At 38.7% G+C, this 12,690-nt stretch overlaps 1 protein-coding gene across 1 annotated transcript; it reads left to right on the top strand.

The window, feature by feature from the left end:
* Positions 1-2,569: 2,569 nt before the first annotated feature.
* LOC311300337 (uncharacterized protein) lies at positions 2,570-5,325 on the top strand. The gene is made up of 3 exons (XM_084424581.1): positions 2,570-3,203; positions 3,821-3,970; positions 4,651-5,325. Exons 1-3 carry the CDS (start codon positions 2,828-2,830, stop codon positions 4,788-4,790), a joined length of 666 nt encoding a protein of 221 aa, XP_084280707.1. The 5' UTR covers positions 2,570-2,827; the 3' UTR covers positions 4,791-5,325.
* The last annotated feature ends 7,365 nt before the right edge of the window (positions 5,326-12,690 follow it).

Raw genomic sequence — 12,690 nt, 5'->3', positions numbered from 1 at the left:
TTTAATGCAAAAACAGTCAGAGTTTTCACTTAAAGAAGCAGAAGCAATTCTAGATGACGTTGAAAAATACAAGGAATTCATTTCCAGCGAACCTCCACTACATCCAAAGGGTGGTGATGTGTTCCTTTACAAAAGTTCACAGTCAGATAAATCTAAAATGGACTTTAGATTTGATCCAATGATGTGGAAGCAGAAAGGTTCAAATTATCACAACATCAGAAAGTATGGGGGAAGAGTTTTGAAACGCTACTATCACATTCGAGCTGGTGAATGTGAAAAAGGCACCTCCTCAGAATTCAGGAAGTGCATTTACTCTCTGGTTAATGATGACATAAATTTGGCAACAAATTACTATTTGATTCATTACCTGGGAAATGAGACAGTATATGTACCACGAAAGCATGGAAATGCCAAAACGGACAGAGTGTTTATTCCTTCCAAAAAAGAAGTTTTCTCAGACATACTTTTAAATGACCACGGTCAAGCCCCTTCAAACATCTACAAAACAGTCCTTGCTAAAACATGCAGTGTTAATCTGGAGCACATGGCAGTAAACACCCCACGAAACCTTAAACAAGTCCAGAACACAGTATATGCACAACGATGCAACTAGGGGTGTCGCAATATACCGGTATTGACGATTATCGTGATATTCAAAGCATGAAATATCGACATCGTGTTAATTTAGAGCAATACAATATACCGGTATTGCCGATATTGGCGTTTTCTAGACGCAGCGCTCGTCCGCGCCCGCGCAGCTAGAGTGAAACACACTGTCCACACCCGAAAAAAGTAAGCTGAGCTCGCCAGTATTAACAACAGAGTTCTTCGGCTTCAAAGAAAACAGCACCTTAGAGGTGGTCGCACACCGGACGAGAAGCGCAGCGCCACGTCTTTAAAATTCGAACACATTCTGTATGAGTGTACACACACCGGACGAGAAGCACAGCGCGGTTCTATTCGGCGTCTGTCCGCGGCGCCCAGCAACGGCTCAGGACCTTGTTCAAAATCCTGCCGCGACACAGAGCGCAGAAAAAAGTGTTCAGATCACAGACTCAGCAACTATTGTATTTAATTGTACAGTATAATCATAACATAGTACAGACATTATCTCAATTCCATAATGTCCTTAAACATAATGATATTGCTGGCCATAAACTGAGAAACTGCGTGTCCGGTGTGCGATACCTCGAGTTGTCATAGACGCGACGCGGATATTATTTTACTAGTCATCATGGAATGGGAAACGTGACATTAACTGTTAACAGGGGGTTTCTGTATTCATATATTTAATAAAGGGTGATTATTAAAATTAAGAAAACCGTTTTCTTTACTCATCTTATTTTTGTATTTGTATTTGCACTTGATTTTTTTATTCAAATCTGCTATCTGCATGACTTTATTGGCGCCAGTGCAACAACAGGTTTAAGAGCTTTTCAGTTCTTCAGGAAACCTTCAGACAGTGTTTGGCTTCAGTTTGAAACCAGATAACCTTCACATGCTTGTCTTCCTTCACAAAAATTTGCCATAGATTGAGTACCCCCCCATAGATTCTATAGATAGCGCGATATATCGATATCGTGAATTCTTTTGGCCACAATAACCGTGGTGTGAAAAATCTAACATCGTGACAGCCCTAGATGCAACCAACGAATCTCACGAGATGAACTGTTTAGTTTGCATGAATTGGCATACCAACTACCTGGTTTCATATGGCACATTACCACATTCCCGGACCTAATTGTTTATGCCGGCATGACAGACATTGTTGATTTGTCATGTGAAAACTTAGATGAATCAGTGAGGTTTGATTACCCACAAATGATAAGTTATGACACAACATTTCAAATGGGGGATTTTTATGTGTCTGTGCTGGCTATGAGAAACACTGCACTGGTCAATGACCCAGTGTATCCAGTTGGTTTCATGTTACATGAACGTAAATTCATGCAACACCATGAGAAATTTCTGACTGAGATTTTTGGAAAGCTGGGAATGGACTCAAAAAAATACCAAAAGATACCAGTGACAGTTGACAGGGAGAAAGGAATTGTTGGTGCTTTGAAAAAAAACTTTACCAATCTAAGTGTAGTGTTCTGCCGCAACCACATCTTACGAGATGTGGAATATTGGGTTAAGACACATGGGGGGAAAAGGGATGATGTGAAGGTCCTAAAAGACCACGTTGAGCAGCTCATTGATTCCTCCTGTCCAAATGAGTTTGATGCCCGCTATGATGCCTTCGCAAAAGTATGGTCAGAAGGATTCCTCTGCTACTTTGACCATCACCTGAAAGCAGACATTTGTGAAAACATGGCTGCATACTACACCAAACAATTCTGTGCATTTACAGACAAAACACCAACAAACAATATAAGTGAGAGCATCAACAAAATGATCAAATCCCAAAATGAATGGCGAGAACTTCCAGTGGACGCAATGGTGCTCTCACTGTACTACATGCAGTCATACTTTTTATTTGAATTTCAGAGGGCAAAATGTGGCTTGGGAAATTATGCAATGAAGCAGAACCTTATGGCGCGTTTCCACCGAGTGGTACGGTACGGTACGGTACGGGTCGGTACCCTTTTATTTGCGTTTCCACTGCCAAAAGTTGAGAATGGTACCAAAAAGCCGAACCGTACCGTACCACTTTTTGGGTACCCTTCCGTTGGGGTACCTAGCACAGTGGAACGGTACTAAAGGGTGGAGCTAGACTCACTGCAGAACGTTGATTGGTTGACAGAGAATCGTCATTTGCGCGTGCCGCAAGGGGAAAGACACAACACACGAGGCGCCATTTTTAAATTACAACACCGTCGCAACAATGTCGCCGCGCAGCATAACTTTACCGTGGTCGACCCAGGAGGTGCAGACCTTCTTGGGTATCATCGGTGAAGAAAGGGTGCAAAGGGAACTCGATGGCATGGTGAGAAACGAAAAGGTTTTTCAGCATGTTTCTGAGAGGATGGCTGTCGAGGGTTACCAGCGGACGTCCGAGCAGTGCCGCATTAAATGCAAGAAACTGCGGAGTGACTATCGTAAGGTGAAAGACCACAACAGCCGGAGTGGTGTTCACAGAAAAAATTGGAAGTGGCTAGAAATGATGGACGCCATCTACGGGCACAGACCGGCGAGTTTGGGACGAGAAGGAGGCATCGATACGGCTACCTCGTTGCTGGAGTCGATGATGGAGCCTCCCGGTAAGTTTGTAATTGTGAAATATAACGTTAGTATACATCGATCACGGGAAAGCTTACGTTCAATGCACAACTTTTGTGCAAGTCTGTTGTTTGTCTGTCAGCCAGCCAGTGTGGTATCAACCGATCATTTGCAAGCTAGCAAAACGCTAACGTTAGTTTATTAGCCTGTGATGGACGGAGTACATGTCCAGTAACGTTACTTGTAGCCTACAGATACCCTAATAAAATACAACTGTTTTATTACTAAACATATTCTACTAAATATATATTAAAGAGAGATGGGTCCAATGATATAGCTTAAGGAAAGAGTAAGAACTCCGTCTGAAAATTATTATGAAATATCAGAGCAAGGTGAAAATGTCCACATTCAATAGGCTTAAACAGTACAGTAATGTTGTGGGGTAAAAAGTACAATATTATGCTTTGGAATGTAGTGCAATAAAAGTTACTCTTATAAAATTATAGATACTTGAAAAAAAAAATACTTATGTACATTATACAAAGTAAAAATGCTTTGTTTGGCTACCCACTCAGTCCTACTACGTTGTATGTTCTGTATTTATCTCAACCGCATTGTTGCCGTTTGTGTTATTAACGTGACTTTTGTAAATTTTCAGTTGAGCATCCTAGCTGTCAGGAGGAAATGGAGGCACTTGATGAGATTTCCACCCTTGAAAGCTCAAGTTCGCCTGCCAGGACATCAACCCCGACACCACCACCAGAATCTGCTCCATCAACTTCGAGTGAACCTCGGCGTATTACAATCGGTAAGACATGAACACCAGAGTGAAAAGAAATGTATAATACTGTAATAATATATACTAGAGGTGTAACAATATATCGTGCCATAATATATTTCGCAATACAAAAGCGCAACAATACGTATTGTGGATGTTGACAATATGTATCATGGATAGTTCTCCCAAAATAAAAATTACTGTGTGAGAAAAAATTCATGTTTTCAGAGTGTCAGTACTACATTAAATTACTATATAATGTTGCTTATGATGTATACTAATGCAATGGGGGAATATTTGTGGGTCCTCATAATGGCAAATGTCTTATTACCAGAACGTTAAGAATATTCGTCTAAAATAATTCAGTATTTTCAGCTTCAGAATCATGAATATTTGTATTCTGGTGTCACCATTGTCCTTGGGTTACAAGCACCAAGTCCAAGCCTATCCATTTAAACCCACAATGTAATATCCAAGTTTTCATTTTAATCGACAATAATTTTTTTTTTTTTACCTTTTATCATATGTCGTGGAGTATCGCAATATTGTATCATGAGTTCATTATCGTCATATGTTAATATATACATGTCCAATTTAGACATTGTATTGTAGTACTGTAGATATCTCCCCATAATATTGGTTGGCTCAAATCACAAGGATCAAAATGCTTCGCTAAACAAACCAACATTCCTGTCTCTTTTGCATTCCAGGCAAGAGGAAAAGGGGGCAACAGGATGTTCATGCGGCCCTGGTTGAGATGCAGGCAGCTGATGAGAAGCAGCAGGAGTGGTTGGAGAGGATGGAGGAACGCCGTGACCGGCGCTTCGAACTTATGCTGGAGGCGGCATGAGGCTGAACTAACTCGCCAACACATGGAGCAGTCTGCAAGCTTCAATCAGGCCTTCCTCGGCACGCTCAGTCAGCTGGTGCAGGCGTTGAGTAGTCGCCCCAACCCTGTGCCATGATCCAGCCACTTGTGCTCTTTTGCACACAGCACTTTAGACTTGTTTACTTTTTTGGACTTGTTAAATTTTTTTGGACTTATTTATTTTTTTGTTTGCACTCGTTTACTTTGTTTGCACTTTTAATTTTTGTTTGCACTTGTTTACAAAACCTTTTTTCTGTCGCACAGCTAATTTTTTTGTCAATAGCATTTGTTTGACTTTTTAAATTAAAGTACTTTTTCATTACCTCATGTGTCCTGTGTTCAATGGCCATCTCACACAATTCCTCCCTTACCCATTCTATAAATTGAGGTCGTTTTATTAATGTTCCTGTCATCTGGTGTCAATGACATCTATTGTTTGCTACCTTGGCCATAATGGCCATTTGGGAGATTATGCTTGCCTTAAATACAAAATAGTTAGCAATGTGTTACTTTACATTTATTGCAAACAAAATCTGAATTTATTTATTTTTACAGTCATAGGTATTGCAGAGTAATAAGTCCTTTACCCCAAATATTATCAATTAATATTATAAATATTATAAATTGTTCCCTTATAATTACACGTGTACTTATAAAGTATGTACAATAATTACAGAAAGGTACGCTGTAAATTCGGTGTACTTACGCAGTACTTTCCGGGCTGTAATCATGAATTACTGCATAAATTATTTGTAATTTTCCATGTTTTTTAGCATAATAGGTCATAAGCTACATACCATGTAATATTAAAATAATTAGCCCTTAGTTGGGTAGCTTAGTTATGAAATACTGCATTTTATTTGTATTTTTCATGGTTGTTACTCCTTTATTCACCAAATATTATAAATTGTTCCCCTATAATTACATGTACACACTCTATAATTACCAAAAGGTATGCTGTAAATTATGTGTACTTGCGCAGTATTATCTTAAGCGTTACCAGATTGGCCATTTGATATAGTTACCCAAAATGAATTATACCTCATGTTTAAACACCATCTACATAAGAGGCAGCGGCAAAAATATTTCACAAAATATGAAGAAGCAGGGTAAAAGTAAAAAGGATTTATTCATGTCCATAAAATCAAAACTTAGCGTTTACACAGGTGTGCCTTTGCTATCTGTACAACAGATTTAACTGTTCAAATAACGCATCAGACCCTCGCGTACATCCCTGCCCTCCTCCTCTGCACCCTGTGCCAGTGGCACCACAGGCTCTGCAGCAACAGGTGTATCCCATTCGTGCTGGTAATCCTCTCCATGCCTTTCACAAAGATTGTGCAGAGCACAACAAGTCAACACCATGGACTTTCCTCTTCCCGCGCGATCGAATGACGTCAAGCTACTTTCCGTCATACACCACGCCTATCAAGTGACGTTATCACTACTTTCTGGAATACACCACGCCTATCAAGTAAGGGTACTGTTGGCGGTGGAAACGCTAGCCAAATCATGGTTAACAGACCCGACCCGTACCGACCCGTACCGTACCGTACCGTACCACTCGGTGGAAACGCGCCATTAGTGTAGCAGTGACAGATGTGAAAATGCCCCCTTTTCTTCCTTTGGAAGAAATTATCAAAAGGATCAAGACCAACAAAGAAAATGAGCCATGCAAAGTTGAAGGAGTTAAACTTCTGTCTTCTCAGACATCTTTGGCCAAGACAGTCATTGAAATGGGTCTGGTGAGTCTAAATCTATCATTGAAAGTGTTTGTCGTGAAAAGTCCCTCAAACGAATCAGTACATGTAGTTCGAAATACTGCAAATGGTGCATTATGCTCTTGTCCCAGCACTGGAAAATGCTACCACATTTTTGCGGTAGAAATGGCTACGGGGCTTCACTTTGCTACAAATCGAACATACAGCCTCTCAGTGATGCGGAAGAGAGGGAGAGGCAATGAAACAAAATCGGGCCGGAAAAAACCCAGAACAAAAGACTATGATTATTTGGTGAACCCGGCACCAGACTCCTTACTGTCTTCAATGCCTGACTCTCTGGTAGACAACATTCCACAAATTCCTATGGATGCTGAAAAGGAGGACAAAACAGATCAAAATAAGTGTTCCGATACAGCTGCTCTGTCCAAGGAGCCACTACAGACTGATGCTGGAAAAGATACTTGCTAGTTTGGGTGCTCATATGAATCAGCCTCTTTGGTGGACAGCATGCCATCAGTTTCTTTAAATGCTGTAAATAAAAAAAATACAGAGCAGGAGTGTTCTGATAAAGCTACATTGTCAAACATGCCAGCACGACCAGGAGCTGAAAAAGAGGAGAACACTTACCAGTTTTGGCTTTCAAATGGCGACAGTCTGCCTCTAGAACCACACCTTTCCAGAGTATCCACACCAAACAGTACAGCAGCTTCATTTGCTCCTTGGATGAGCATCAGTGACATCATTCATGACTGGGCAAAGGTCTCTCCCAAAAGCCGCTGTCTTTCTCCAATGACCTGGCTTGAAGGGGAAACAATTGAGCAGGCAATTAATGTCTTCATTCATCAGCAAAAAAAGTCAGACTCAATTCTATGTGCACCCACATACCTTTACCAGCTAGCTGCACTGGGAGACTTTAGTCCAGTTTTGCAGTTTTGTGCTGCAAAAAAGGCTCTAAATTATGATCTAATCATAATTCCCTTCAACACTGACATTACTGGCCATGGATATCACTGGGTTCTTGCCACTGTAAATTTCAGAGAGCGAGAGATCTCAGTGTTCAATTCAATCCACAGTCTTAAAACTGTGAAGCATGCTGCTCCAAAACTAATGAAAGTAGTAGCTTGCATGTACACTTCAGCAACAGAAAACTTTCAGGCTTCTGACTGGAAAACTTCAGATGTGGTGAATACTCCACAACAAGGAAATGGGTATGACTGCGGTGTCTTTGCTGTAGTGAATGGTTGTGCTATCATTGACAACACACCATTAGGTCCAGTCAACAGTGTCAAGGCAAGAATGTGGATTCATACCCTTATTGAAAAGTATGAGCCTCCAAAGGTCAAAAGGGCGGGACTCTCACAGGAAAAACTGCAATGCTTTAAAAAAGAAGTACAGACATATGAGGCAGCCACACAAACAGTACATGTAAGCAAAGCAGATTACACTGGTACCTTGAAAAAACTACAACCGAACAGCAAAGACTGGACTCTCTGCTTAACCTCAACGTGTAAGGGTGACCCAAAGCACAGAGATGACTATATCTTGTGCATTATTTGCAGACGGTGGTTCCACCTTAAATGCACAAAATCAGCTGACCGGTTAGATGTTGCTTGCACTGATTATCATAAATGTCTTATGTGCTGTTCCTGAGGCAACACATTTGAAACAACACAATGAAATGTGTTAACACTGTGAATGGAATGGTGCAGGTTTCACTGATAAATAAAATTGAGAGTGAACTGTTGCAAATACCCCCCCCCAAAAAAAAGAAATAAGTAAAAAATACTATAAAATATATCTTATAATATTATTCCACATATATTATTATTATTCCATATATATTATTGTTATTTAACTTATATATTATTATTCCACATATATATTTTTATTCCACATATATATTATTATTCCATATATATATATAGCCTATGTGAATTATATATATATATATATACACACACACATATATATATACACACACACACACACACACACACACACACACATATATATATATACACACACACACATATATATATATATATATATACACACACACACACACACACACACACACATATATATATATATATATATATATATATATATATATATATATATACACACACACATATATATATACACACATACTCTGTGTGCCTATTATTATGCTGGTTGGTTTTTAAGTTATTAAATTATTAAGTTGGTTTTCTGATAATATTTTTTTCCCAAGCACCTTTTAAATCTCTTTTTTGGCTCATTTTATCTGTAAAAGAAAACCGGCTTAATAATTATGCACACCTGAATATAATGCGGTTTTCATTTCCAGCCTTCATAAACAATTATATATCACTTCAAAATGATTAAATACAAAATTAACAGTAGTTATTAAGATTAATGTGGTTTGGAATTGATAAAATGTGCTTGGGGAAAAAAATGTGATCAGAAAATCATAAATAATATATATGCACACAGTGTATATAGATAGATAGAATAGATAATGTATACCATTTTTATATGTGTGTGTGTGCGTATATATATATATATATATATATATATATATATATATATATATATATACATATACACACACACAATTAATAATTTGGCAGGGTCCAGCCAGGCTCCATCACCATCAAATCACGAAGGTCATCATCACCTGAATACTAATCACCTGCACCTGCACATCATCTCCTCATCATCACAGGGAGTGTAAAACCACACACCTCACTCTGGCACTTTGTCTGGTCTTGTTTTGAGCTAGGGACTCACTTACCTCTTGTGCCTGCTAAATCCAAAGTATATGTTACCACCATTGTCTTCCTGGTCCTCCATGTCTCTGTCCTGTGACTCCGCTACTCACAGGTTCCCTCACCGTCTGTCATCCACGATCTCCTCCATCTTCTACAACACAATAGACTGTCAGTATTCACTCTGGTTACATTCACGTTTCACCTTGCTGCATCTGCCACACTCGCCAGTATTTCCTGTTTACCACCTTATCTCAAATAAACTGTTGTTCATCATCATTTTCTCTTTCTTGAGTCTCTGTTCTGTTACATTATTATTATTCAATAGTTATATATTCTTTCTTTAGATAATGTATATGCTATGTATGAAAGTCTATCTATCTATCTATCTATCTATCTATCTATCTATCTATCTATCTATCTATCTATCTATCTATCTATCTATCTATCTATCAAATGTTTCAAATTTGAAGAAGGGTATGCCATATCCATATGCAGACTATATTATGTAGTTTAATATCTATAAAGCATTTGCTTCAAATTGTTGACAAACTTTAAGTTGGCATGAAAAAGCCTTGCCAGAAAGTTTGAAGAATTTTTAAAAGCTTGAAGGTTTTTTGAAGTTTTAATTAGTTTTTTTTAGTTTAGTAGTTTTACAAGTTTGTAGAAGTTTGAAGGTTTTCAGTTTAGAATTATTAGAATCGAAGCTTAAATGAGTCTTGATTGATTAGAAATAGTACATAGAATGGCAGCTGATGGAGTCGAAAGAAAGAAAGAAAGAAAGACAGAGAAGAAAGAAAGAAAGAAAGAAAGAAAGAAAGAAAGAAAGAAAGAAAGAAAGAAAGAAAGAAAGAAAGAAAGAAAGAAAGAAAGAAAGAAAGAAAGAGCTTAAATGAGTCTCAATAAATTAGAAATAGTACATAGAGCGGTATCTGATGGAGTCCAATGACCCTCTCCAACAAACCCTAACCCTATTTCATTATGAGCTCAACATAAGGATGGCTGACGCGAAATAGTCGTTCCGAAGCTTTGCGAGATCCCGAAGCGCAGATGTTTCGAACAATTGATCCGAAGCGTGATTCAAAACACCCATGTCACGTGTCTACGGCCAAACGAAGCCTCGAAGTGTTTCACAAAAGTGTTTCATCAGGTGTGGTCTGCCGAATCAGCGTTTGATTGACACGGTCGGGAACAGACCACACAATCGCACATCTGTATAAAAGTGAAATCAACGCATATTGACCTCGTGGGTTTTTGTGAGAGGAGTTTGATTTTGAGATAGCGGATTTTTGTTAATATAGAGACATAGTGCGATTTGATTAGTTATAGGCTATTTAGGCTTATATTTAAATTTACACAACACATTGACTGATAGGCTAGAGCAGGCACGTGCACACATAGACATCAAAGGGGGCTTGAGCACCTGCCCTTTTTATTCCTGGAGAGAAAGTGCCCTTTTTTTCTGGGGTGCTTTTTTTTTTTTTTTTTTTTTTTTTTGAAAATAATATATTTCTGTTTGCTACGGTGGCCGAGAGAGCTCAACGCGCTGCAACTGAAGAAAACACATGCAAATAGAAAAAACACCCGCAAATTAAGAAAACATCTTCATCAGTTTCACAACACATGTGTGCTCCAAATACTCACAACACAACCAAATACAGAAACGCTCTGCAAAAGTTCACAACACAACCAAATACAGAAACGCGCTGCAAAAGTTCACAACACAACCAAATACAAAAACGCGCTGCAAATAGGACAGAACACAACGGAAATGTTTCCGGGGAACCCAATAAGTGACGGACGGACGGCTCGCGAGCTTTACCAGAGAGACGCGGGTTCTGGCTTTACCTATGCCCTACTCTCTTAAAAGGGCAGACGGCAGAGCCCTTGAATTGGGCACTTTGGAGGGAGCGGGGCACTTGTGTGCCATTATGTTGATGAAGGGAGCAACGAAAGACAACGTAATTTCCTCATTATTTTCACCTGGGATGTTCCCATGACAACGCAGTGCGTGTCCATCAGCTGTTCTTACCAGAAATAGTATTAATGCTGTTAACATAACTGTTGCAAATAAATATACATTTTATACAACAAAGTTTTTAAAATATGTGTTATCTTTGTGTGAGTGTCTCAACATTAAAACTTGCCGTCTCATATTTGGACCTATAGCTACATTCTAACATTTATTATGAAACTTATTTTAACATAACATGACAAAATGTGTTCAATGTAACTGATGTATAGATTAATGTCTTTTCCTCTTTCTTTTTCTCTATCTTTTTTATTTATTTATTTATTTTAGTCTTCAGCTCATTGTTCTTTTTAGTATTCTTATGGCATTGAACATATCGCAAATATACATTTTGTAGGCCTATATTGTATACAAAGTTGTATGTCATAAACGTGTCATCTTTGTATGTTTTGCAAAAAAAAATAATAATAAAAGTAGACAGCTGTAATACGCACGTCCTAGCCGGGTCCGTCACTTATTGCGTTCCCCGGAAACATTTCCGTTGTGTTCTGTTCTATTTGCAGCGCGTTTCTGTATTTGATTGTGTTGTGAACTTTTGCAGCGCGTTTCTGTAATTGCAGCGCGTTTCCGTATTTGGTTGTGTTGTGAGTATTGGGACGCACGTGAATTGTAAAACTGATGAAGATGTTTTCTTATTCGCTGGTGGGTTTTTTTCTATTTGCATGTGTTTTTTTTTCTGTTTGCATGCGTTTTTTTCTGTTTGCATGCGTTGTTTTCTGTTTGCATGCGTTTTCTTCATTTGCAGCGCGTTGAGCTCTCTAGGCCACCGTAGTTTGCGCACAGCTTCCCTGTCAAACAAATATATTTATTGAAGAATAGTATATCTAAATATCAGGTCAGGAGTTCTGAAGCGCTCCCTCTCCCTCTCCCCCGATTGTTAAACCCGATTGTATTGCTTCCGCTAAAGAAAATAGTACGCTCCGTCTCTACGGTTAGAATCCTGTGAGTCCATAACAACGCTCTGTTTTTCACGGCAACAGTCTGTTATACTCCGCACAGCGGTCTGTTATCAAGAAATAACACACCGCATTCTACATTGGAATTCAGCCAAGCCATGTAATAAAATAAGTTAATAAAATAAGCATATATCACCACCAAGTGATATGCTTTAGTTATTTTGTTTACCTGCATTGCCCTGTCAATTAGATGCAAATGTGCGCATTTGAACTAGTTGACGCCTAATTTGCATACAGAACGTCCCCAGTTAATGACTTACATCAAGAGTCTTTCCCCCTGAAATTTAGAAATCAAAATTGGTGAATTTAGAAGAAATCTAAAACTGATCTAAAAAATGTAGTAAATCTGAGTAACTGCATCTGGTACATTAATAAATAAAACTGAGTAGAAATAAGTTAACATTAAACATTAAAAATAACAAT

Source organism: Rutilus rutilus (assembly GCF_951802725.1).
Source record: "Rutilus rutilus genome assembly, chromosome: 11".
In the NCBI taxonomy this organism is placed as follows: Eukaryota; Metazoa; Chordata; class Actinopteri; order Cypriniformes; family Leuciscidae; genus Rutilus; species Rutilus rutilus.
The sequence above is the reverse complement of the archived record's forward strand: the minus strand, read 5'-3'. Positions and strand labels throughout refer to the sequence as shown.

What these genes read in the sequence shown, in the direction of transcription:
- LOC311300337 (XM_084424581.1), top strand. Translation starts at nt 2,828, where the DNA reads ATGTCGCCGCGCAGCATAACTTTACCGTGGTCGACCCAGGAGGTGCAG. An exon ending in GTCGATGATGGAGCCTCCCG is followed by an intron (nt 3,204 to 3,820) that starts GTAAGTTTGTAA and finishes GTAAATTTTCAG; the next exon opens with TTGAGCATCCTAGCTGTCAG. An exon ending in ACCTCGGCGTATTACAATCG is followed by an intron (nt 3,971 to 4,650) that starts GTAAGACATGAA and finishes TTTGCATTCCAG; the next exon opens with GCAAGAGGAAAAGGGGGCAA.